Source organism: Hydra vulgaris, chromosome 02 (assembly GCF_038396675.1).
Source record: "Hydra vulgaris chromosome 02, alternate assembly HydraT2T_AEP".
NCBI lineage: Eukaryota > Metazoa > Cnidaria > Hydrozoa > Anthoathecata > Hydridae > Hydra > Hydra vulgaris.
The window spans coordinates 38037394-38061433 of record NC_088921.1 but is presented as its reverse complement, the minus strand read 5'-3'; the positions used below and the strand labels follow the sequence as shown (position 1 = coordinate 38061433).

Below are 24040 nucleotides of genomic sequence, written 5' to 3'. Positions count from 1 at the left end.
TTTAAAATGATTTAAATATACTATATGTAAATGTATATATTGTGAGTGTATATATATATGTATATATATATATATATATATATATATATATATATATATATATATATATATATATATATATATATATATATATATATATTTATATATATATATTACATTAGATGTTTGAAGCTTACCTGCAAGTAAATTTAGGGTTCTTTGGCAGGACTTCATTTCCCTTATGATTTATGGATGACTGTCCCATTAAACATGCTTGTTTTATTTTGTCATGTTTGTAATCACAAGGATAACTTTCTTTCCTCTTTCTAGGACTTGGAATTACAAGATCCTTTAAAATTTTTATAATAACAACAACATACATGAAACTGTTTACATTTTCCACGTATTGCGCCTAAAAATACGAATCAGCTGAAGAGTGATTTTTTTAAAAAGGGTGTATTTAAAGCAAATTTGCCTTTTTAAAAAAAATCAAAAACTGTCAGGTGGCTTTATTTGTGTAAGAAGATAAAATTTAAACACATTTTTGACATAAACTGATAAAGCTATCATAGCACACCTGTCCAAAATTAGTAGAAACTACTTTGAAGCCCTCCAGAAAAACCCTTTTGAGGGATGATATTTGTAATATTCTTGATCACAAAAATGTAAAATTTGAAATCATCTGTAATCATCCTTGGAAGAAAATTTGATTTGAAAATTACATCCTACACAATAGAGAGAAAATGAGAGCATTCTGTTTATTTTGATTTTCTAGAGCATTCAAATTTGAAAGTTTATATTTAAACATAAATATTATCATATGTCAGGCCTTGTTAAGAAGCGTTACCCAGCTCGCATTTTGCTTGCGAAAAGGCAATTTGCCTACGCCTTCAGCAGTTTTGCGCTACGCAAAACTTTAGAATATTTAAATTATCTTTTGATTATCGTTAACGTGACGTTTATTCAGAAGAAATAAAGTTGTAAGTAAAAGCATTTAACCGCAATTGTAAACTAATAGATTTTTTTGTTAAAGAAAAAGTTTGTTTCATAATTTTTTTTTTGTTATTAAAGATTAGTTTAAAAAAATAAAGTGTTTTAAGTTTTATCTTAAGGAATTAAATATATAAATTCCTTTTAAATATAAAAATTATTTTTAGTCATAATAGTTTAAAAAATGCACGATTTATTTTGATGTAAATATTTTATTAATAAGATATTTTGTTTATTGTTAATTCAATAACGCAAAGTTTTAATGATGTTCATTTAATTTATGAAAATAAATTATGATCAAGAATATGTTATCGGTAACTGATAAATAACAAAAAAAAACTCTATTGTTTAAAAACATTATTAAAAAGAATTCGCAAATTAAATAAGAATTAAATAACAATTAATAAAATAACCAAAAACCAAATGTAAAATCATAAGAAAATAAACAAACATTTTACGTTTCATGAAAAAAATATTTTTTTCAAAACAAAATTTAGTTCATATTTGAAAAAAATAATAAAAATTATTTTTATAATAAGAACTTAGATTTTATTTGTAACTTTTGTTATAGTGAGAAAAAAACAAACTGTTTGTATGATTTTTAACGCGTTAATAAAATAACTTTAATTACAATGCGGTACTTGAAAAGACGCTAGTGACGCAGTATAACTTCTAACAATGCAAAATATATTTGCTGAGTTGAGTTACTTAGAAATGCTTTACGCGTTTTCGCTATGCAGCAAAATCTCGTAAGAAGGCCTGATATGTGTACATAACTAGATTAAAACATAAGGTAAAGAGCTACAAAACTTTGTGACATTTTCATAAAGTGATGTATTCTTTAGTAAATATTAGTTTTTAAATTCTACATTGCAAAGCATTCTTAACCACACATGAAACCACAATCATGTCCATAATATTGATAGTAATAAAAAGAAGTATTCTGTGTGTTCTAAGAAGGAAGAAAGTTTTAAATTACTCATTCCTAAAAAAAAAAAAATTAAAAAAAAAATAGTTTTTACTCCCAATTTAGATATTCTTGCTGTTGTAGTCCACGAGACAAGTTTGCAGCCACTTTCCATATTCTGGATGGTCTACTTGCCTCTTGTATCTGCTCCAATGAGACTTGAAGCTGTGGTGAAGAGCTTCAGTGGCCTGCTCACTATATTTTCCAAGGGAGTCTTGATTCTTTTCTATGAAGTGTTTGATGTGGTAAAACACTGCATGGACTTTTGGAGTAACACTTACTCTGTCAAGAGCCAGATAGGAGGCTTGGAATAATGATAGTTTTTCAAAATAGTCAGGTTCCAGCGTCATTCCAAAGCAGGCAGACACCACTGCATCAAATTTTCTCAGTGCATCAACAATGCCAAAAATGTTGAACGCACAGTCTTCTTCTGCAAGCCTTTGAAGGATATCTACATTTTTGAGGAGTTTTCTACACTCATTTCCTGCAAACTGACCACCATGGAAAGGCTGAGGCTTGATGTGAAGAGCCTTGGGCCACTCATCAGCTTTCAACCACTCTACCTTCAATGCTTTGAACAGATGGTTGACTACTCCAAGTAAGAGATGGAGTTCCATTGGTGGAATGAAGTCCGAGACTAGGACATTATCAGGCAAGCTTAAAAGAGGCTCATGGACAACATTCTTAAAATCTTTGGCTCTTTTGTAGTCCTGACCATTGTCCTGGAATGCTTTGAAGCATTTTCTCAATGAACCAAATGTTCGAGGACTTCCACATGCAGACAAATCCTTTGAGTCAACTTCACACCAAGTGCATGGGTAAGAGCTTGAATGGGACTGCATTCAAGCTCTTACCCATGATAATATTGGCTAACTTCAAATCACATGAGATGAGGAAATGGGCACCCTCAGGATGAATAAGATTCAAAATTTTTCTTACATTGTTGTAGTTTTCTGAAACTTCTTCTGCTACAGCAACAAGAAGTTGACACTTCACTCCACTTTCTTTAGCTACTTGTGATGTCAAGTTTTTCTTGCAAGGTGGAGACCTAGAATCTAACACTTGCTCCATCTCTTGAATGCCCAGAGTGACCTTAAAGAAGCCACCACCACCATCTAGACCAAGCTTCACAATGTGCTGTGTATAGACTTGTCTTTGAAGCAGGACATCATTCAGAAGTTCTCCTAGGTTTTTGCAGTGTACAACCAATTGCTTCCTTCTCTGTGATTTGTCATTGCAGACTTCAATGTCAGTTTGAGTGAAATGAGCAGACAACTTCTTTCCAATCTCAATAAACTTTGTTTTAAAGTTGGGTTCCACAACGTGACTTTTGGTGACTTGGTTTATGGTAGACACCAATTTATTCATTGAGGAATTGGACAAACCAGTGTTATTTTGGACATTCACCAGATCTTCTGCTGTCAGTAGTGGGGTGTCTCCAAAAAGTTTTTTGGCACTTGATGGTCCTAAAATAAAGTTGAAAACATTTATATATAGTTGTATTTGTTTGCTACAAGTAAAATAGACACTTAAAGTATAATGATATTATGATGGATAAATAAACATAAGTAGTAAAAAGCATTTGACTATCTAATTAACAAATTTTGATCTTTGGCTAGGTGCTAGTCTAAATGTGTAAGCAAATATGCATTTACTGATTTGACACTACACTAAACCTGGATAATTATTTGATATGTTTGGTTCAACTAAATTCAGCTGTAAGTTAAGTTTGGTGTACTTTATCATGCAACAAAATAAATTTTGTACTTATTCAAATATCTCAAATTTAAGGGTACATTAAACACTAATCTTTTATTTTATTATAAGAGATAACTAACAAACATATCTCTTTTTACAAGGGGCTTTTTGATAACGTGTCTGTGATTTCTTAAAATAGTAAACTAAGGATAAGAATGCTTAGTCTTAAAGCTTGTACATAACACAATAGTAATTTTAGCATAAGTTTATGTACCTTTTGTGAGACACAAAGGGCAGCCACCTCTGCTTTGTGCAAGTTTGACAGTTCCATGTGGAGATGCTTCTTTGACAGTAACAACTGAAGCTGCAATTTGCTCACTGACAAGAGAATCCCTCATAGCTAGCTTTCTTATGTTTTCACGAAATGAGAAGTCAGAGCAGTTATGTGATATTCTTTTTCCAAGAATTGACAAGCACTCTGAACATCTTTTTTGGTTTGAAGAAGACTGTGAGTGTTCAGAGGAAGTCTCCAGCGGGTATTTTTCATAAGACTTCAAATGTCCTATTTGACAAATCAGGCAGTCACAGTCCTGTTCCCAAGTTGAAGGTCTGACTTTTATAGTTTCAAATTGAAACATAAGAGGAAGTAAAACATTCTCATTTTTCTTCTTTCCAAGAGCAATCCTGCATGTGTCACAAATCCCTTTTGGAACTCTAGAGTCTGATATGTCAAGTTTCATTTGGAGCACAGTTTCAATTGTATTGATCAATTGATTGTTCAACTCTCTTGTACATTTTCTCAAGCAAAAGATACAAACTGTTTTTCTACAGTCTTCATGAGTATTCTTTGAGTTTGGCATTTTTCTGAGACTTTTTACAGAATTTTGCTCAATAAAGGTCTAATTCTGAAGGTAAAGTATCAGAAAATTTGCTATTTCCCTAAAAAAAAATTTGTTGACTTTTAAATATTTTAAATTCCAGGATAGCTAAAATTATTGCAAAAAAAATTGTTGTTTGAGTATTTATTTAAGTATTTGATTGCTATTTTATCCTCAAATGCTGCAAAAATGCAAATGAGATATTAAACCATTGTTTTAAATTATCTTAAAACAGAGAAATTCTTCAAATCAAATTTTCTTCCACGAACGGTTACAGATGATTTCAAATTTTACATTTTTGTGATCAGGAATAATACCAAAATCATCCCTCCAAAGGGTTTTTCTGGAGGGCTTCAAAGTAGTTTCTACCAATTTTGGACAGGTGTGATAGAAGGACACAAAACACACAAAAAGTAAATTAAAAAAAAAATGTAAAATTAGCCCTTTTAATATATACCTGCTTTAAATTTTTTTAGTGTATTAATACATTTGTGGTATTTCAGCGGCACTTCAGTTATCATATCGTCTAATGACCTTAGAACTTTTTCACAATTAGATCTAATGTCATTCCAAAATAGCTCTCAGTCACTACAGATAAAATGATACAACTTATTAAGATCTTTAAGTATGTTAATATTTAATTTATTCATATATACCTGCTTTAAATTTTTTTAGTGTATTAATACATTTGTGGTATTTCAGCGGCACTTCAGTTATCATATCGTTTAATGACCTTAGAACTTTTTCACAATTAGATCCCTCTAGTCCTCTACCATTGTAACGATGCTTAGTAACAGTTTTTTCTTCTAAGAACTTGGTTAAAGTCTTATTTGAAAATAGTACTCTTGACACATGTGTGATAATAGAGATGCAGCTCTGTTGGAGGTACAACATCCAATACCAGGCTGTCTGGGCTTTCATCAAAAAGACATGGGTTGATGAAATTTAAAAAGTTCTACATCAACTTGTGTGGTTTTCCTGCATCAACAAATCGCTGATACTGATGGGATAAACTACCAAAGGTTCTAAATTCTCCTAATTTGTCCTTTTAATTAATTCAATAAGCACATGCATATTTCCCACCATGGCCAGATAATCCTAGCATGATATTGATAAGCTTAAGATCTGATGCAAGGAAGTGCTTCTATTCATGCAGTTTAAGAAAGTGGACAATTTGGGCTAAATTGTAGCTGCTTTCTTCAACATGTCAAACAATTGCCAACAAAATAACTTTGTTTGTACACCCGAGTCATTTGGTTCCTCAATTGATCTTCAAGTTTTTCTGATTGAAAAAGGCTCATAATAACTTTAATTGACCTTTGCCCGCTGCCGATACGAATCTTCACAATTGATTTTTGGAGAACAATATCTCTTTGTTTGCATATTTCATCAACAAGCATAGGAATATCTTCCACATATATACTATAATTATAACATCCATAATAATTGTTTTTAGAATTTTTGATGTTACCTGTTAAGACAATTTAAGATCTTTAGACATAATAATATTTTCAAAGTTTTTAGCAGTTAATTTTCTACTGCAGCGGTGTCTTATACCACTTCCTACATATTGAAAACAATATTCACATATTAAGGTATAAAAACTTGAATTTGGACTACATTTTTCTTCCTGTGGTAAGATGGGGTCAATAAACTCCCTTAAGTTCATCTTTATGTTACTTTTAGTGTCCCTTTCCAGACTACAGATTGGACATTGACATAATTCAGGCATCATTTGTATTCTGGCAAGCATTGAAATAGTAACTCTTCCTCTTTTCCATGAAGTTTCTGCACTTTTAACATTTTTTCCTATCTGTAAAAAATTTTTATATATCTTGCATTTAAGAAACTAAAATTATTTTTACAAAAAGTGACATTTAAAAAGACAAAACATGACAAAAAAGGCAAAAGAAGATTAATACATCGTTCTTGTATATTGCAGTCTTTCACTATAGACACAATCCAGTAGGAAAGGAGTTCACTTTAACATCAAAAGCTTTATCTATATGCTTCCTTACTAGATTTTTTAAAGCAATTTGAGCTGGATTTTGTAGGAGTATGCATTGTTTGTTCTTGTTATAACATCCAAAGCAGATTATACCTTTGTTTTTTCCTGCTAATATACATGGAATACTTTACACACACATTTTAAATTTTAAATATATAGTTTATATATATGTTAATATATATAATATTTAATTCTAAAAAACAAATGTATTCTCGTTATATTTTGAAATTTATTAGACCATCTGTAGTGTTATTGACAACAAAGTTTCTGTACATAATTAGTTACAAATAAAAAACAAAACAAAACAAAAACTTTCAATTTAGGAGCAGGTTTTTTTTTTTGGCTAATGTTATTTGAGTATGTCTTTCTGATATTTCTGCCCATAAAATACCAGGTACCTTCACCCTAAACCCTCTATCTGGGAGCAGTGTATTTTGTGTCTAATTCCACTACCATCAAATTTATTAAAACTCCCTAGTGTTAATTGGATTTTTTTTTGAATTATTTATTTAAGTAATATAAGTTTTTATTTGTGTAAATTAGTAAAACAAAATTTATGTGTCTATCATTTAAATGTTTACATCATTTTTAAAAATAATGTTTACATCATTTTAAAAAAAAAAGGATAAAAATATAAAGAAAATGCATCAAGTTTATCAAACTATAAACATAAGAATACTATATACCTATCAATAAAAAATTCTTGACTGCTACTGTTAATGCTTGAACAAAATTTGTTCTTTGTCAATAAAAAAACAATTTTTTTCTTGACTCTTTTAACTTTCATTGCATCTGTTGGAAATATCAAGCCTTAGTTCCCTCTATGAAACCTTGTAGGTTTAGATTCCTTTTATTACATTTTGCAAGGTTATAATTTTTTTTTTTCTAAAATTTATTTTGCATGAAATTTAGTTTTGATTTTAATTAGCTTTTTTTGATTACTTCTTTATTATCTTTTGCAATCTCATTTGTTTGTTTATGACTTTTTTTTTTGTTAGGAATCAGATTTTAATTTCGTAATATTTCTTCTTTATTTTTATTTTTTTGTCCTTTTTTTTGCCTCAGACATTTTTAAATATTTAAAAAACTTAATTTAGATCCAGTGTCTTGCCATCAAATCAATGGTGGTTTATCGTATATCCAAACACTTTGTAAAGTATTAAAAGAACATGCTGCAACTAATTCACTTTTAGATATGTTATTTATTACAAGCTCTGAGACAAAAATGTCACCAACAGCACTCATGACTTTGACAAAGTCATTTCATTTTAACCCAAAAGGAAGATTCAATGAACATGTTTCTGAGTCAACAGATTGTAATGTTTTATAATTATTGACTATTAATTATGTTATGACTTATTTACTAATTTTATGACTTAACTATTGATGTTTGGCACTAAACAGACCCTTTATTAGGGCAGATAAGGCTCTTTAGCTATGCTGAAGGTAACTATGGTAACTAACTAAGGGAAAAAAATCTCTGATATAAAACCCATAATTTAAAAGTAGTAAATGTTGAGTAGCTTTATTACATTTGGTGGTAATCTTCCTAGTGGTAGTATAACAATAAAAATACTCAGTGGGTCATTCCATATCAAATCACTTAATGATCCCCAAGGTACCACCTCAAATTTGCTTCAAATTTTGACCATTCACAGTATTTATGTAAAAAATACAAACCTCAAAATTTCAGCTTCGTTGACTAAAATGTTCAAAAGTATAGATTGATTTAATATTGACCAAAATAGAAAAATTTAAGTTTGAAGAAAATTTAACCTGAAGCTTAAAGTAGATTTTTTAAATTTTTGACAGAGCATAACTTTGTTAATAAAAAAGGCTATCACCTGAATTTGTATGTTAATTATTTAGGTATTTCAACCCAAGTAATCTAATTTCGTAGATATTTTTGATTGGCTTTGAGGAATTGATGAGTTATTGTACTTTAAAGTAAAGAAAATGGCGTAGACATTGAAATAAATTATGTAACTTTTTACTGGTGAGGTTCGATATATAGACTATCACCAAAAAAAATTTAAAGACCTATACTTTATCTTATGACATAATTTAAGCATTTTGAGTGCTTTGAGAGCTTTTTTAGTTTGAAAAGGATGCCTTATAGGTCAGTTTATATTATATTTCAAAAAAATAAAATAAAAAAATAAAACGCTGAAAGAAAAAGTGTATATACACATGAAATACAAGTTCAATAATTTCTCTTATTTACATAACACATAACTTGGGATGCGCTGAACCCTGTTTTTGTCCGAAAACCAAATCCAAACATTTGGCCATGATATTTAGCCGAATAGCGAACGGTTCAGCAACCGAACTATTACTATTTTTAAATAAAAACATTACTTTCGAAAAATTGTGTTTGTCAAAGCATTAATAAGGGTTTATTAATTTTGCTTGAAAAATTATAAAGTAACTTTGAAAAGTTAATTTATTATTGGATGATTGTTTGTGGTGTAAAGAAAATAAATGTTAACATTTTTATTTGTAGTGTAAAGAAAAATGTAAACAATTTTTTTTTAAAAAAATAATACATTTATTAAAGTTAGGTAATATAAATAAATGTATATCATATAACATATAGGATAAAGTACCGTAATATGTAACATGTTAGTTATATTTTAAGATTTATTCACACAGTTTAAATTTAAAATGCTTTATTTTTGGTTGAACTTCTTTTTTATAATTTAGTAATAACATTTTAATTTTGTAAAAGTATAAAACAATGTCTTCTGTAAAAATGTCTTTTAAAAGTACTGTGTGGAAATATTTTGAAGTTTCTAAGAAAGACATTTGTTTTTGTATCTGCCTACTATGCAAAGCAATACTCTCGAGAGGTGGGAATTGTCAAAAAACATTTACCACTAGTGCAATTAGGCACTGATACTGGATATTTGGACAGCAAATAGTTCAAATATTGTCTTCATAAGCATGACAGCACACTGGCTCAATAATGAATTTTCCTAACAGAGAGCAGTACTCAGAGTTATGCATTTTCCAGTATTTACATAAAGGTTTGCTAAGTTTTTAAATTCCACACACAATAATTCACATTGTTTTACAAGATAATGCTGCCAATATGGTAGCTGGTGTTAAAAACAGTGGTTTTAAGTCAATGCTATGTTTTATACATACAATACAGTTATGTATACATGACACAATTTTGTCGCAACAATCTGTGAAAGAATTTTTAGTTTGTTGCAGACGTCTGGCAACACCTTTTCACCATTCACCAACAGCAGCAGCAAAATTAGAAGCGATTCAGGAACAACTTGGTAGAAATAAGCATAGTTTAATACAAGATGTTCCTACAATATGGAATAGTTCCTACAATATGTTTTAAAGGATGCTTGATCAAAGAGTTCTTTTGGCAACTTATACAGCTGATCATGCTACTCAATCAACATTAAATTATTTCAATGGGGCTTATTATGACTTTTAGTTTAATAATATCTTCCAAAGGCTGTCCTATTTTAGCCTTAGGTTTAGCAAGTATTCCTTTTTCATTTTTCAACTTTTATGATTTCTTAACAATTTGTTCTGAAACTGAAAATGTTTTTCAAGTTTTTTCAATTGATCAACTATCAGGAGTTACTGTTAGTAGTTGAACTTTTTCTTCCTTCAAACTTATTTTCATTTTATTTTTGAATTGCATCTAACAATTTGTCTAAATCATTACAGTTATACATTTTTGCTCTTTTTCCAATACTATATCTTTTGGGTCTATATCCATTGCTGATGCTACTAGGTTTATCATACTTGTTGAGATTTTTTGAGCCTTTTGCTTTCCATATCCTAATTTGTTGTGCTTATTCACATTTTTGAGTAGAGATATTTCCAATAAAAACACACTCTTATTTGGAACTGTATTATCAAGGTCTGAACATAAAATTTTCTTTAGTAGCTTCATCTTGACTAACTTCTGTAATTTTTTCAAGTTTGAATTCATTTATAAGGTCAGTACAAACTTTTTGACCAGGTTTGATCATAAGTTGATTTGCTATTGATATGTTGACTTTACACAATCTCTTGATAATTTTTTTCTTGTGGACTTAGATCACAATAGTATTTTTGAAGTGCTTCATATCTAGAAATAATAGGCTTTTTCAGTATCTTTTAGTCTTTTTCTTCCTACCATTCTAAAATAAGACATTTTATCACAATCTTCATTTAAAACTCTTCCCACACAACATTTCTCTGACATTTTTTACTAATCTAAAAATATTAAAATAAAGGGTTAAACATGTAACATAACCAAAAAAAAAAAACTTTTTTTATATTTTTCCAGTAATAAAACCAGTAAAAATGAAATTTCAAGTACAAATGAAATGTCAAGTACAAAACATTTTAGTTTTTGGTTGCAATATTAAAAACTAAAATAATAAAATCCAGAAATTACTGTGCAGGTTTAGATTTTAATACAATCTCTTAAAGCAATTGAAGTATTTTACACTCAAATTATAACCATGTGCAAATTATATCATTATAATTACATTATATGCATAAAATTAAACAAATACATATTATAAAATCATATCAAATAAATTAAGTTAAGACACTGATAATGTTATTTTAGGGAAAACTGATTATATTAATTCAAGAAAGAATTAAAAAAATAAACCTAAGTCATAGGGCTTTAATCATGTCATAAGATAGAGTATAGGTCTTTAAATTTTTTTGGTTATTGTCAATATCTAGAACCTTGCCAGTAAAAAGTTTCATAATTTATTTTAACTGCCTACGCTACTTTCTATACCTACAAAGTGAATGTAATTTATTGTATTTTTTAAAAAAAGTGATATTTTAACAGGCTGCTGCAGTGCTAAAATAACTTTTAACGCATGATTTTATTTTTTCCACAAGTGGTTACTCTATGTACACATAAGTAATAAAAAATTGGCACAGCTTCTTTGTTGGTATTGAACTGTAGCACATTCAAGTTTCCAAAATTTTTTCTAATATTGTGTTATTTAGCAATTTCGAAGTACAAGAACTCGAAAATTGTTTAAAATAAGTCAAAAACACTTCAAAAATTGATTTTTTGGATGAAAAACTATTACCATAAAAAATTTCAGGTGATCATCTATTTTATTTGAAAAGTTATGATCTGTTAAAAGTCAAAAAAATCTACTGTAAGCTCCTGATACTCAAATTTTTCCGATTTTGGTCAATATTAATTCAATTATAACTATTGAACGGTTTGGTCAATCAGGCTGAAATTTCAGGATTGTTTTTTTCATAAAAACTGTTGGTGGTCAAAATTTAAAACAAATTTGAGGTGGTACCCTGGGGGACTTTTAAAAAACCAGGTGATTTTATATGGAATAACTAAATAAACTTTTATATGGAAAATTACTAAATCGATTACTTTTGACAGGTATTTGGGAAGGACCTCAAACTCTTTTAAGTCAGTAGACAGGTTGGCAAAAAGTAATTTCAATTCCATTGGCATGAGTAGTGACATGTTTTAGAATTATCAACATCTTATAAAATATAACATTTTTTTAAGCTAAATTAAGAATTAAGATTAATTGTTAAGTATTGGCCTATAATGGTAAATAGTATTTGAAATTAAATATTTAAGTATTTCAAAATTTATATATTTGGTTAGTTATTCAAATAGTATTAAATAAATATATTCAAGTTTGAAGCCCTAGCATTTACTACATCATGTAATTATTTATAATTTTGTGACTACAATATTGTGTTGAAGTTTGTTATTTTCTTTTTTCAAAAGATTCTATAAACTTTTGTATTTAGTTTCAATCAGTCATTCCGATTCCAGAGATGTTTGTACAGATAGCTTGTCACATAAAGAGTCTCCTAAAATTTATGATTCTGATAATTTACATACGATTCTAAATAATATTCCAATTGTTGCTGAATCTAACACAAAGTGCGTCAATTTTGAAACAGGTAATTTAGATTTTCTTAACCATTTTATTGATGAGTTATTGAAGATTTTGCTAATAATTGAGAGGAAACTGATTGGGCAGCAGTTGGAGTTGTCATGGTGTTTTCTGGATTTAAAAAAAAATTGTGACCACAGATGCCATTTTTCAGCAGGCAGGAAAACAAGAAGTTTTATTAAATAGCTAGAAGAGTAATAAAAAAAGTTTAACAAGCGGTAGGTAATATCAAGAGAGAAATAACTTGGTGGATTGATGTGGGAGGGATTTTTTTTTTTTTTTTTTTTTTTTTTTTTTTTATTAACCTCCTCAAGGCCGAGAAGGCCACTACAGATGAGGAGGCTACTTAATAGTGGTTATAACCCTCTCTCAACTCTACAACTCCAAAACACGAACCTTGACAAACAAGGCCGCTGCGCGGAGAAACAAGATGAGCGCGGTACTAACAGGGACGTGGTGAGGATTGAACTCGGAACCTCTTGCTTATGAAGCGAACGCTTTACCACTACACCACTACCGCATTTGGATGTTTAACAATGTTTTACCTTGTATCTCTGGAATGGCAGGTAGAGTGTGGCCATTAGATTTAAAAGTCAAATCAGAGGGAAAGTTCTTTGCAAACAGTTCTGTCTTATCCTTTGGAGAGGTAATCAGATCCTTAAATTAGAGATTGTTGTTGGACTTACCTTAGTTAATGACATTATTAAAGATGTCTCTAGAACCTCACTTCTGAGAAAAAATATGAGATTCAGTAAACAAAATAATGGAAATAATATAGAAGTAATAATACTTTTTTACATTGATTTTTTACAATATTGAAAAAAAGTTTGTTCTCAAGAGAGTTGTTCTAATAAAAAATTTAAAAAAAATGATAATGATTAGATTAGCAGCCGCAAAAGATAGAACAAGGTAAAAACTATGGGTAGAATGAGGTTTGACTTAAACTACTTTACTAGCTACTCCATACCTGAATTAAAGAAGTTTTATTAGCCGAGAGACAGATAACAGCCTAAGGACCATTATGAAGAAAATCATAAAAAGAATCCCATTCAACTTTAGGGTACTAATAAGTAGTGTGGCAATAGAGCAAGTCCAAAGAAAAAGTATGAGATAAAAGAATTATAGAGATCATTGCATTGGTGGAATCGCCTAAACAAGTAGAGGGGGCATTTGAGCTTGAAAAGGATCTCACTTCTGCTACAGCATGGGGCTCATAGTGGCTGGTGAACTTTAATTCAGGTAAAACTCAATTTTTTTCTGCCAATTGTTACTGCAATAATTTAGATCTTCCTATATTTATGAATGGTAATGTACTCGATGAGTCATCTACACTTCATCTTCTAGGAATAACTCTTACTTCGGATCTTTCTTGGAAATTATAAATCAAATCAGTTGCAAAATTAGCATCTGCTAAAGTTGTATCTCTTTATCAAGCTCAACACTTTCTTACTCCGGATTCTATTCTCTATCTCTATAAATCTCAAATCTCTCCTTGTATGGAATACTGTTGCCATATCTGAGGTGGATCTTCTAATGATGCCCTTTCTTTTTTAGACAAGATGAAAAAAGGCATTGTAAACATAGTTGGAGCTGCTCTTGCAGCCAACCTCCAACCATTATCACATAGTTGTAATGTTGCTTCTCTATATATAGAGCTATTATAGAGCTTATAGGCATTATAGGGCGTCTATTGTGCCTTCTACTAGAATTTATTCTCGTGTTACTCGTCATTCAATTAAGTCTCATTCTTTTTCTGTGTTCAAAAAAAAAGTGCTCCAAAAAGTCTTATTCTTCTAGTTATTTTCCTCAAACATCAAACTTTGGAATTCACTTCCTTCATCTTGGTTTCCAGATTCATATATTTTTCTATCTTTTAAGTCATCTGTCAATTGTTACCTTGCTCTACAATCTTCGTCTTTTCTCTTTCAGTAACTTCCAACTCTAATTAGTGGTTGCCTGCAGCCTTTTTAAAAGGAAAGATGTTTAAAAAAAAAATGTTCATAATGCGTTTTTGCACCTTGTCTAAAAGAGAAGGGGCATCATTAGAAGATCCACTCGAAATATGGCAACAGTATTTCATGCAAAGACAGATTTGAGATTTGTAGAGATAAAGAATAGAATCCTGAGTAAGAAAGTGGTGAGCACGATAAAAAGATGCTAGTTTTCAAATGGTTTTGATATATGGTTTCCAAGAAAGATCGGATGTAAGATTTAATCCTAGAAGACAAAGGGTAAATAATTCATCAACTACATTACAGTTCATAGTTATAGGAAAATCTAGATTATTGTAATAACAATTAGCTGAAAAAATAAAGTTGAGGTTCACCAGCTAATTTACATTCTAACTTATAACTTTAATTCTCATATCTGAAGCTTGTTAGATGATTTTTAAGTTGGTAAAAGATACAATAGTACGAGCTGACTATCATCATTTGAAAAAAAGTGTTTAATTTCAATTTCTATTGTTTATTTCATTATGTACTTCATAGTCAAGTAGAGTTTAATTCTATTTTATAAAGTTTATTTAAAATTATAAATACAATCCAACTATATTAAAATAAACAATGTTTACTTTGAAAAGTGTAAACTATTTTAATTTTGTTTTTAAAAATGTTTTTTTTTTCATTTCAGAAATGCTGATGAATCCAAAACAATCAAATCAAATTACCAATGTGTATCCACAAAATGATTTATGTATTGTCGATTCCCAGAGAGATTCAATTAATCTTACATGTTTAGCTAAAGATTTAGGTTGTTGCGCTTCTGATGCTACTATTCCTTATGCTACTATTCCTGGTAATAATTTTCTTTTATTGTTTTAATAAAAATTAGGATAATAAGCATAGCAAACAAAAGGTTTAACTTTTACAAACATTGTTTTTTTTTTACATACATATAATGAATCTTGTTGATTGTTTATTCCAATTTTTAATAACAAAATAAGGAATAGTCAACCCTGGTTGGATGCAAAGGTTCAAAAGACGATAAAGATTAAGCACTCTCTATTTTATTTGGTAAAATCAAGAATCTAGCAAGGCATTCAAAATATGCTCTAATGTTAAAAAGTAAATCAAAAGACTAACTTGAGAATACAAATTGGATTTAGTAAAGGGTACAAAAAAACTTTAGTGAAATGTTGAACAATAAATTATTATGATTATTTTAATAATGTAATTTTATAAATATATTTTTGATTTGAAAGCATAAAAATTTCCTAAGAGTAAAGGTACAAGAGTACACAGATTAGTTAATATTAAAATTTATAACGTAACAAATTTTACCATAACAAATGATAGTGTTGCAGTGGTAGAGCCCTTGCCTCATAAGCAAGAAGTCCCGAGTTTGATCCCCGCTACGTCTGTGGTAGTACCGTGCTCAACTTGTTTCTTGGCGCAGCAGCCTTGTTTGTAGAGGTTTGTGTTCTGGAGTTATAGAGTTAAGAGAGTGTTGTAACCACAAAAAAAAGTAGCTTCCTCAACTGTAGTGGCCTTCTCGGCCATGGGGAGGTGAATAATTACAAAAGAAAAGTAGTGTGGTAAAGTTTCAGAGTATTTCTAAAGTATATTAGACCCAAACCACAAAAGCATAATATGCTTTTGTGGTTTGGGTCTAATATACTTTAAAAATACATAATATGTTTATACTGTTTAATTGCACTTATCCTTTGTATTTTGGGTTGTAGTTGCTAATTTTTTGTTGTTAAGTTGTCATTTTCCTGTGTTAGATAAAAAATATTTGAGATTGTTCATTCATTGATAAAAGTAAATCTCATCATATATACTGATGAACTGTATAATATTACAAGCATTAAATAGTTCACTACCTGCTTTTGCTTTGATTTATTATTTTAAAAAACAATAGAATTTCTTAAACTTGAAGTTTAAAATTTTTTTAAAGGAACTACACTCACTACTACAAGTAGTATTATATATGTGACTAGTCTATGTTTAGTGAATTCAGTAAATTTTTAAAGTTTGTATAAGAAAAAATAACTTGAATCAATAAATTGATATATATATATATATATATTTATGTTTGAGGGAAGTGGATTAAGTTAAATAAGTATTAGTTTTAGATGAACTGAAAAACCTAATTAGTTTCAGAAAAACCCAATGAATGTAAAATCTCTATTAAAAAAGATAATAATTTTTATAATTTTTTTATTTTTTGTTATATTATTAATGATATTATTTATAATGCAGACTAAATCAGGAAGGTGTGCAATTTTACACCAATATCTGACTATGCATTATTATTTTTTTGACAATTAGTATGTGGCTATTTTAAAAAACATATCAAAAATGCACTGAATTAAGAACATTGAAACTTTTATCTTTATTAAGTTTTTATATTAGCGAAACCATTTTAAATAAAGTAACAATTTACTAATTTTTTTTTTTTTAAAGTACTATTGAAACTTGTGAATATATATATATATATATATATATATATATATATATATATATATATATATATATATATATATATATATATTTTATTTTATTTTCTTATTTTTTTAATTTTCCTAAAGTGCTATTGAAAGTTGTATTAATTTTGTTTTCTATTCTATTGAATTTTATGATATTGAATTTGAATTCTATTGAATTTTCTATTAAAAGTTGTATATAATTTTTTAAATTTATATTATTTAAGTTATAAAAGTATGTATTTTTAATAATAATTTTTTTTTAATATTACGTTTTTCTAAATGACAACTTTTTTAGACAACAAAAGTCACTTGAATAAACTTTATTTAATAATCACAAAAGTTAATACACTTAAAAAGTTAGAAAAATTTTGTTGAAAAAAAAAAGATAAATGTTTTTGAAAGTTGTTACAATTAAATAAATCTGTTCTTTTTTTTTTGGTAGTTCACCTCCTCAAGGGTGAGAAGGCCACTACAGTCAAGGAGACTACTTAATTGTGGGTATAACCCCCTCTCAACTCTATAACTCCGAAACACAAAGCTTGACAAATGAGTCCAGAGAAACAAGTTGAGTGCAGTACTACCAGGTGTGTGGTGGGGATCGAACTCGGAACCACTTGCTTATGAAGCAAGCGCTCTACCACTACACCACTACCACACTTTGATCTTTAATGTTTTTATACTATTAAAATCAATGATTTTTCAATACATAGTATCAATGCTTTTTAATGAGTAATTATTAACTATTATGTATTTACATGAAAGCTTACTTTTTTTAAACTGGCAGAAAAAAACACTTTAGTTTATATTATGTGTGAATATTTATTAAACAATCCTTTAATGTAAATTTTTTTTTATTTAAGGGTTTCCTATAATATCATATAAACATTAGCAAAGATAAAAGATTTGAAGTTTGTTATTCCGAATGTAATTAAAATCATTGTTTAAATAAACTAATCATACTTGAGTTCATACTGACAATAAAATACGTTTTATTTTAAACAGGTTTTATGTGTCTAGAGTTATAAACAGAATAAAACAGCAATAAAGTATCATGACAAGTGGTGATATACCAATGACAAAGACCTATTGTAGCTAATAAAAGGTTTTAATGTATTTATGTAAGGGTACTATAATAATATTATGGATGTAAAATACATATATAACATCAGTGAAGAACCCAGAGTTGATTTGGGGTACCGCTTTTTCTCTCCCTCTTCTCCTCCTCCTTCTCCCATAGTAGTGCCGCAACAATAATTTATAATCATCATTTTTTCAATCATCATTTTAATCATTTGTGTTTATTTTGTATCGTTTTATCCTAAGATAAGGAGTTGATTTAAAGGCATTTTTTTGAATACATGAATTTAGTTGTGGCTGATATTACTTTAGTTACGATAAGAAAGCTATTTTACATAAGTCTTTAATAAACGCTTTTGTTGCAAATCCCACGCTATTAGTGAAGAACTATTGAAAATTATTTAAAGTATTTTAAACATTTATTAACAATATTTTAGTAAATTTAATTTTAGTAGTTATTAATGTTTTAAATAATTAGTAATTAAATGTTTTAAAACTTTAAACAGTTTTTAATCAATATTTACTCTACATAATATTAAATCACGTAATATTTGTAAAATTAACAAAATAGTCTTGTATTTGAATTACAAACATAAACATTTAATAAACATATTTAATAAACTATTCAAATAAAAAACATAAACATTTAATAAATGTATTTACTATTATTTTAATTTTAAAATTTTTGATTTTGATATTAGCAAATGCGTTCATTTAATTTTTACTGAAGGTTAATAATTTTTAAAGGGATTTTAAAGCGCCTTTTAAATAAAAGATAATTAAAGAAGTGATAATTACGGTTAACATAATTTTAAAAAAGTTATTTATTTTATTAAAAAGCATAATATATTTAAAAAAATATATTTTTTAAATCATTAAGTATAATTGAAAAAATTACATTTAATAAATAAATTACATAGTAAGGGTTATTTTAAACAGATCATAATAAAACTTTTATTAAGTTATTGTATTCGTTATTTTTATTATTTTAAAAGTCAAAAAAAATTAAGAAAAGAAACAAAACTTTCTAAAAAAATTACGTTTCCTTTTTTTGTTTTCCTCAAGTAAACAAAATAGCAACCTAAAGATCAAAAGTTCATTCATTCAAACATTAAATTTGCGCGATAGGTAATAAGTCTAAAGTTTTTTACTTTTGTTCATTTATTATCAACAGTTATAACAGTTAACTCCTAATCGCCAAAAAACAAAAGCTAACTTTACTCTTAATGGATTTTTTTAAATTGTTCTATCTTTCGAGAAAGCAAATTTTTATACATTCCATTGTTATAAAATTTTGCAACAAGTTTTTAAAATTAAGTTTTGTAATGACATTTGTATTTTAAAAACTAACTTTCAGTTAGTAATTAAATAACACTTACGTCATGTAATTACGTAAAAATGCAATTTCTTTTTAATTCATTTAACTGTTCTGAAGGTAGCTAAAATAAACTGAAAATTATTTATATACTACTGCATTTAAAACTGAGGGTTTTTTTTTTTTTTTTATTTATATAAAAAAGCAAAAGAAAAATTAAAAGATAAGAATAATCTTTTTGGCGCCCATACCGCTCCAGCAGTACTAAAACAGGTCTGGGTTTGTTTCTGAATATGTACCTATACATCAGCAGCGACAGCCTACTAGCCTATGCCATTTGTAACCAGCAGCTAATTGATTAACTAATGGCATTGGTTGATTAATCTGCATTGGCTGATGCATCAGCATTGGCTAACGGGTGATGCAGAAGTTATCCGACAAATCCTAATTTCATTATTTGAGCATAATAATTAGTTTTTGTGGTTTTATGCGTAGGCACAAACGTTCTATAAAATATAAACTTTATTATTTGAAACACAATTATTTAAAATGAGGTTAAATGCAGCTGAACGAGAATCTTTTCGAAAGCGACTAAAAATGTTTTTGTAAATATATCTAATAGAAAGAAAAAAAAAAAAAAAATCGTATATCATTTTGAAAAGGTGGTTTTGCAGGCAACCACTAATTAGTGGTTGCCTGCAGCCTTTTTAAAAGGAAAGATGTTTAAAAAAAAAATGTTCATAATGCGTTTTTGCACCTTGTCTAAAAGAGAAGGGGCATCATTAGAAGATCCACTCGAAATATGGCAACAGTATTTCATGCAAAGACAGATTTGAGATTTGTAGAGATAAAGAATAGAATCCTGAGTAAGAAAGTGGTGAGCACGATAAAAAGATGCTAGTTTTCAAATGGTTTTGATATATGGTTTCCAAGAAAGATCGGATGTAAGATTTAATCCTAGAAGACAAAGGGTAAATAATTCATCAACTACATTACAGTTCATAGTTATAGGAAAATCTAGATTATTGTAATAACAATTAGCTGAAAAAATAAAGTTGAGGTTCACCAGCTAATTTACATTCTAACTTATAACTTTAATTCTCATATCTGAAGCTTGTTAGATGATTTTTAAGTTGGTAAAAGATACAATAGTACGAGCTGACTATCATCATTTGAAAAAAAGTGTTTAATTTCAATTTCTATTGTTTATTTCATTATGTACTTCATAGTCAAGTAGAGTTTAATTCTATTTTATAAAGTTTATTTAAAATTATAAATACAATCCAACTATATTAAAATAAACAATGTTTACTTTGAAAAGTGTAAACTATTTTAATTTTGTTTTTAAAAATGTTTTTTTTTTCATTTCAGAAATGCTGATGAATCCAAAACAATCAAATCAAATTACCAATGTGTATCCACAAAATGATTTATGTATTGTCGATTCCCAGAGAGATTCAATTAATCTTACATGTTTAGCTAAAGATTTAGGTTGTTGCGCTTCTGATGCTACTATTCCTTATGCTACTATTCCTGGTAATAATTTTCTTTTATTGTTTTAATAAAAATTAGGATAATAAGCATAGCAAACAAAAGGTTTAACTTTTACAAACATTGTTTTTTTTTTACATACATATAATGAATCTTGTTGATTGTTTATTCCAATTTTTAATAACAAAATAAGGAATAGTCAACCCTGGTTGGATGCAAAGGTTCAAAAGACGATAAAGATTAAGCACTCTCTATTTTATTTGGTAAAATCAAGAATCTAGCAAGGCATTCAAAATATGCTCTAATGTTAAAAAGTAAATCAAAAGACTAACTTGAGAATACAAATTGGATTTAGTAAAGGGTACAAAAAAACTTTAGTGAAATGTTGAACAATAAATTATTATGATTATTTTAATAATGTAATTTTATAAATATATTTTTGATTTGAAAGCATAAAAATTTCCTAAGAGTAAAGGTACAAGAGTACACAGATTAGTTAATATTAAAATTTATAACGTAACAAATTTTACCATAACAAATGATAGTGTTGCAGTGGTAGAGCCCTTGCCTCATAAGCAAGAAGTCCCGAGTTTGATCCCCGCTACGTCTGTGGTAGTACCGTGCTCAACTTGTTTCTTGGCGCAGCAGCCTTGTTTGTAGAGGTTTGTGTTCTGGAGTTATAGAGTTAAGAGAGTGTTGTAACCACAAAAAAAAGTAGCTTCCTCAACTGTAGTGGCCTTCTCGGCCATGGGGAGGTGAATAATTACAAAAGAAAAGTAGTGTGGTAAAGTTTCAGAGTATTTCTAAAGTATATTAGACCCAAACCACAAAAGCATAATATGCTTTTGTGGTTTGGGTCTAATATACTTTAAAAATACATAATATGTTTATACTGTTTAATTGCACTTATCCTTTGTATTTTGGGTTGTAGTTGCTAATTTTTTGTTGTTAAGTTGTCATTTTCCTGTGTTAGATAAAAAATATTTGAGATTGTTCATTCATTGATAAAAGTAAATCTCATCATATATACTGATGAACTGTATAATATTACAAGCATTAAATAGTTCACTACCTGCTTTTGCTTTGATTTATTATTTTAAAAAACAATAGAATTTCTTAAACTTGAAGTTTAAAATTTTTTTAAAGGAACTACACTCACTACTACAAGTAGTATTATATATGTGACTAGTCTATGTTTAGTGAATTCAGTAAATTTTTAAAGTTTGTATAAGAAAAAATAACTTGAATCAATAAATTGATATATATATATATATATATTTATGTTTGAGGGAAGTGGATTAAGTTAAATAAGTATTAGTTTTAGATGAACTGAAAAACCTAATTAGTTTCAGAAAAACCCAATGAATGTAAAATCTCTATTAAAAAAGATAATAATTTTTATAATTTTTTTATTTTTTGTTATATTATTAATGATATTATTTATAATGCAGACTAAATCAGGAAGGTGTGCAATTTTACACCAATATCTGACTATGCATTATTATTTTTTTGACAATTAGTATGTGGCTATTTTAAAAAACATATCAAAAATGCACTGAATTAAGAACATTGAAACTTTTATCTTTATTAAGTTTTTATATTAGCGAAACCATTTTAAATAAAGTAACAATTTACTAATTTTTTTTTTTTTAAAGTACTATTGAAACTTGTGAATATATATATATATATATATATATATATATATATATATATATATATATATATATATATATATATATTTTATTTTATTTTCTTATTTTTTTAATTTTCCTAAAGTGCTATTGAAAGTTGTATTAATTTTGTTTTCTATTCTATTGAATTTTATGATATTGAATTTGAATTCTATTGAATTTTCTATTAAAAGTTGTATATAATTTTTTAAATTTATATTATTTAAGTTATAAAAGTATGTATTTTTAATAATAATTTTTTTTTAATATTACGTTTTTCTAAATGACAACTTTTTTAGACAACAAAAGTCACTTGAATAAACTTTATTTAATAATCACAAAAGTTAATACACTTAAAAAGTTAGAAAAATTTTGTTGAAAAAAAAAAGATAAATGTTTTTGAAAGTTGTTACAATTAAATAAATCTGTTCTTTTTTTTTTGGTAGTTCACCTCCTCAAGGGTGAGAAGGCCACTACAGTCAAGGAGACTACTTAATTGTGGGTATAACCCCCTCTCAACTCTATAACTCCGAAACACAAAGCTTGACAAATGAGTCCAGAGAAACAAGTTGAGTGCAGTACTACCAGGTGTGTGATGGGGATCAAACTCGGAAACACTTGCTTATGAAAAAAAAAAATCGTATATCATTTTGAAAAGGATGGATTTGCTAGAAGTACAATATATGATAACCTAAAAAGACTTGAAACTGTTCAATCATTTTCTGATAGAAAGCACCCTGGTGGTCCGACATCCTGGACTAGAGAAAAGAAAGCCGAATTAATGAGACTTGTCAACAATCGAAAAGGGGTCAGTCAGAGAAAAATTGGTATTAAATTCGGTGTAAATCAATCGACAATTGGTCGTCAGTTAAAAAAAATGAATATTATATATAGAAAACGTGAAAAGACTCCAAAATACGCTATAGAACAACAAATATAGGCAAAGAAAAGAAGCAGGAAACTAGTTAACTAACTCTATAACACAAAATCGCTTCTAATCATCGATGACGAAAAATACTTTTGTTTTGCAGGGGACAACATGCCTGGAAATTCTGGATTCTACACATACAACAAAAAGACATGCCTAGAAAGTGTTCGTTTTATTGAAAAAGAGAAATTTCCAAAAAATTTATTAATGTGGATAGCCATATCTGACCGTGGTATGTCCGAGCCATTGTTTCGCACTTCCATGGCTGTAGGGATCATTTCATCAATCTATATTAATGAATGTTTAGAAAAACGACTTTCATTTTATCACAAGTATCATGGAGACTTTAACTATTTATTTTGTTCAGATTAAGCAAGTTCTCATTATTCTAAAGATTCTCTTAATTTGAAGGACCAATATGTCTACTACGTTGATAAAGAATCCAATCCCCCAAATGTGCCTCAAGCACGACCAATTGAAAAATTTTGGGGACATTTGGCACAGAAGGTTTACGAGGGAGATTGGCAAGCTTCAACAGAGCAAGTTTTGATTGATCGCATTTAACTAAAACTACAAGAAATTGATTTAAACTTTTTACAGTTGCATATGAAAGGCTTCAGAGCAAAATTGAGATCAATTACAGATGGTGGTATTTTTTCATATAAAAAATAAAATATTTTTATTAAAAG

General features: G+C 28.2%; 1 protein-coding gene across 6 annotated transcripts in view; it reads left to right on the top strand.

The window, feature by feature from the left end:
• Positions 1–24040, top strand: part of LOC136076920 (uncharacterized) — a 72566-nt gene that overhangs the window by 19798 nt on the left and 28728 nt on the right. For all 6 annotated transcript variants that reach the window (XM_065790791.1, XM_065790789.1, XM_065790787.1 and 3 more), the window contains 4 exons: positions 7618–7836; positions 12293–12448; positions 15073–15237; positions 20634–20798. In XM_065790791.1, coding sequence (XP_065646863.1) covers positions 7618–7836; positions 12293–12448; positions 15073–15237; positions 20634–20798 — 705 coding nt within the window. The remainder of the gene's footprint in view (positions 1–7617; positions 7837–12292; positions 12449–15072; positions 15238–20633; positions 20799–24040) is intronic.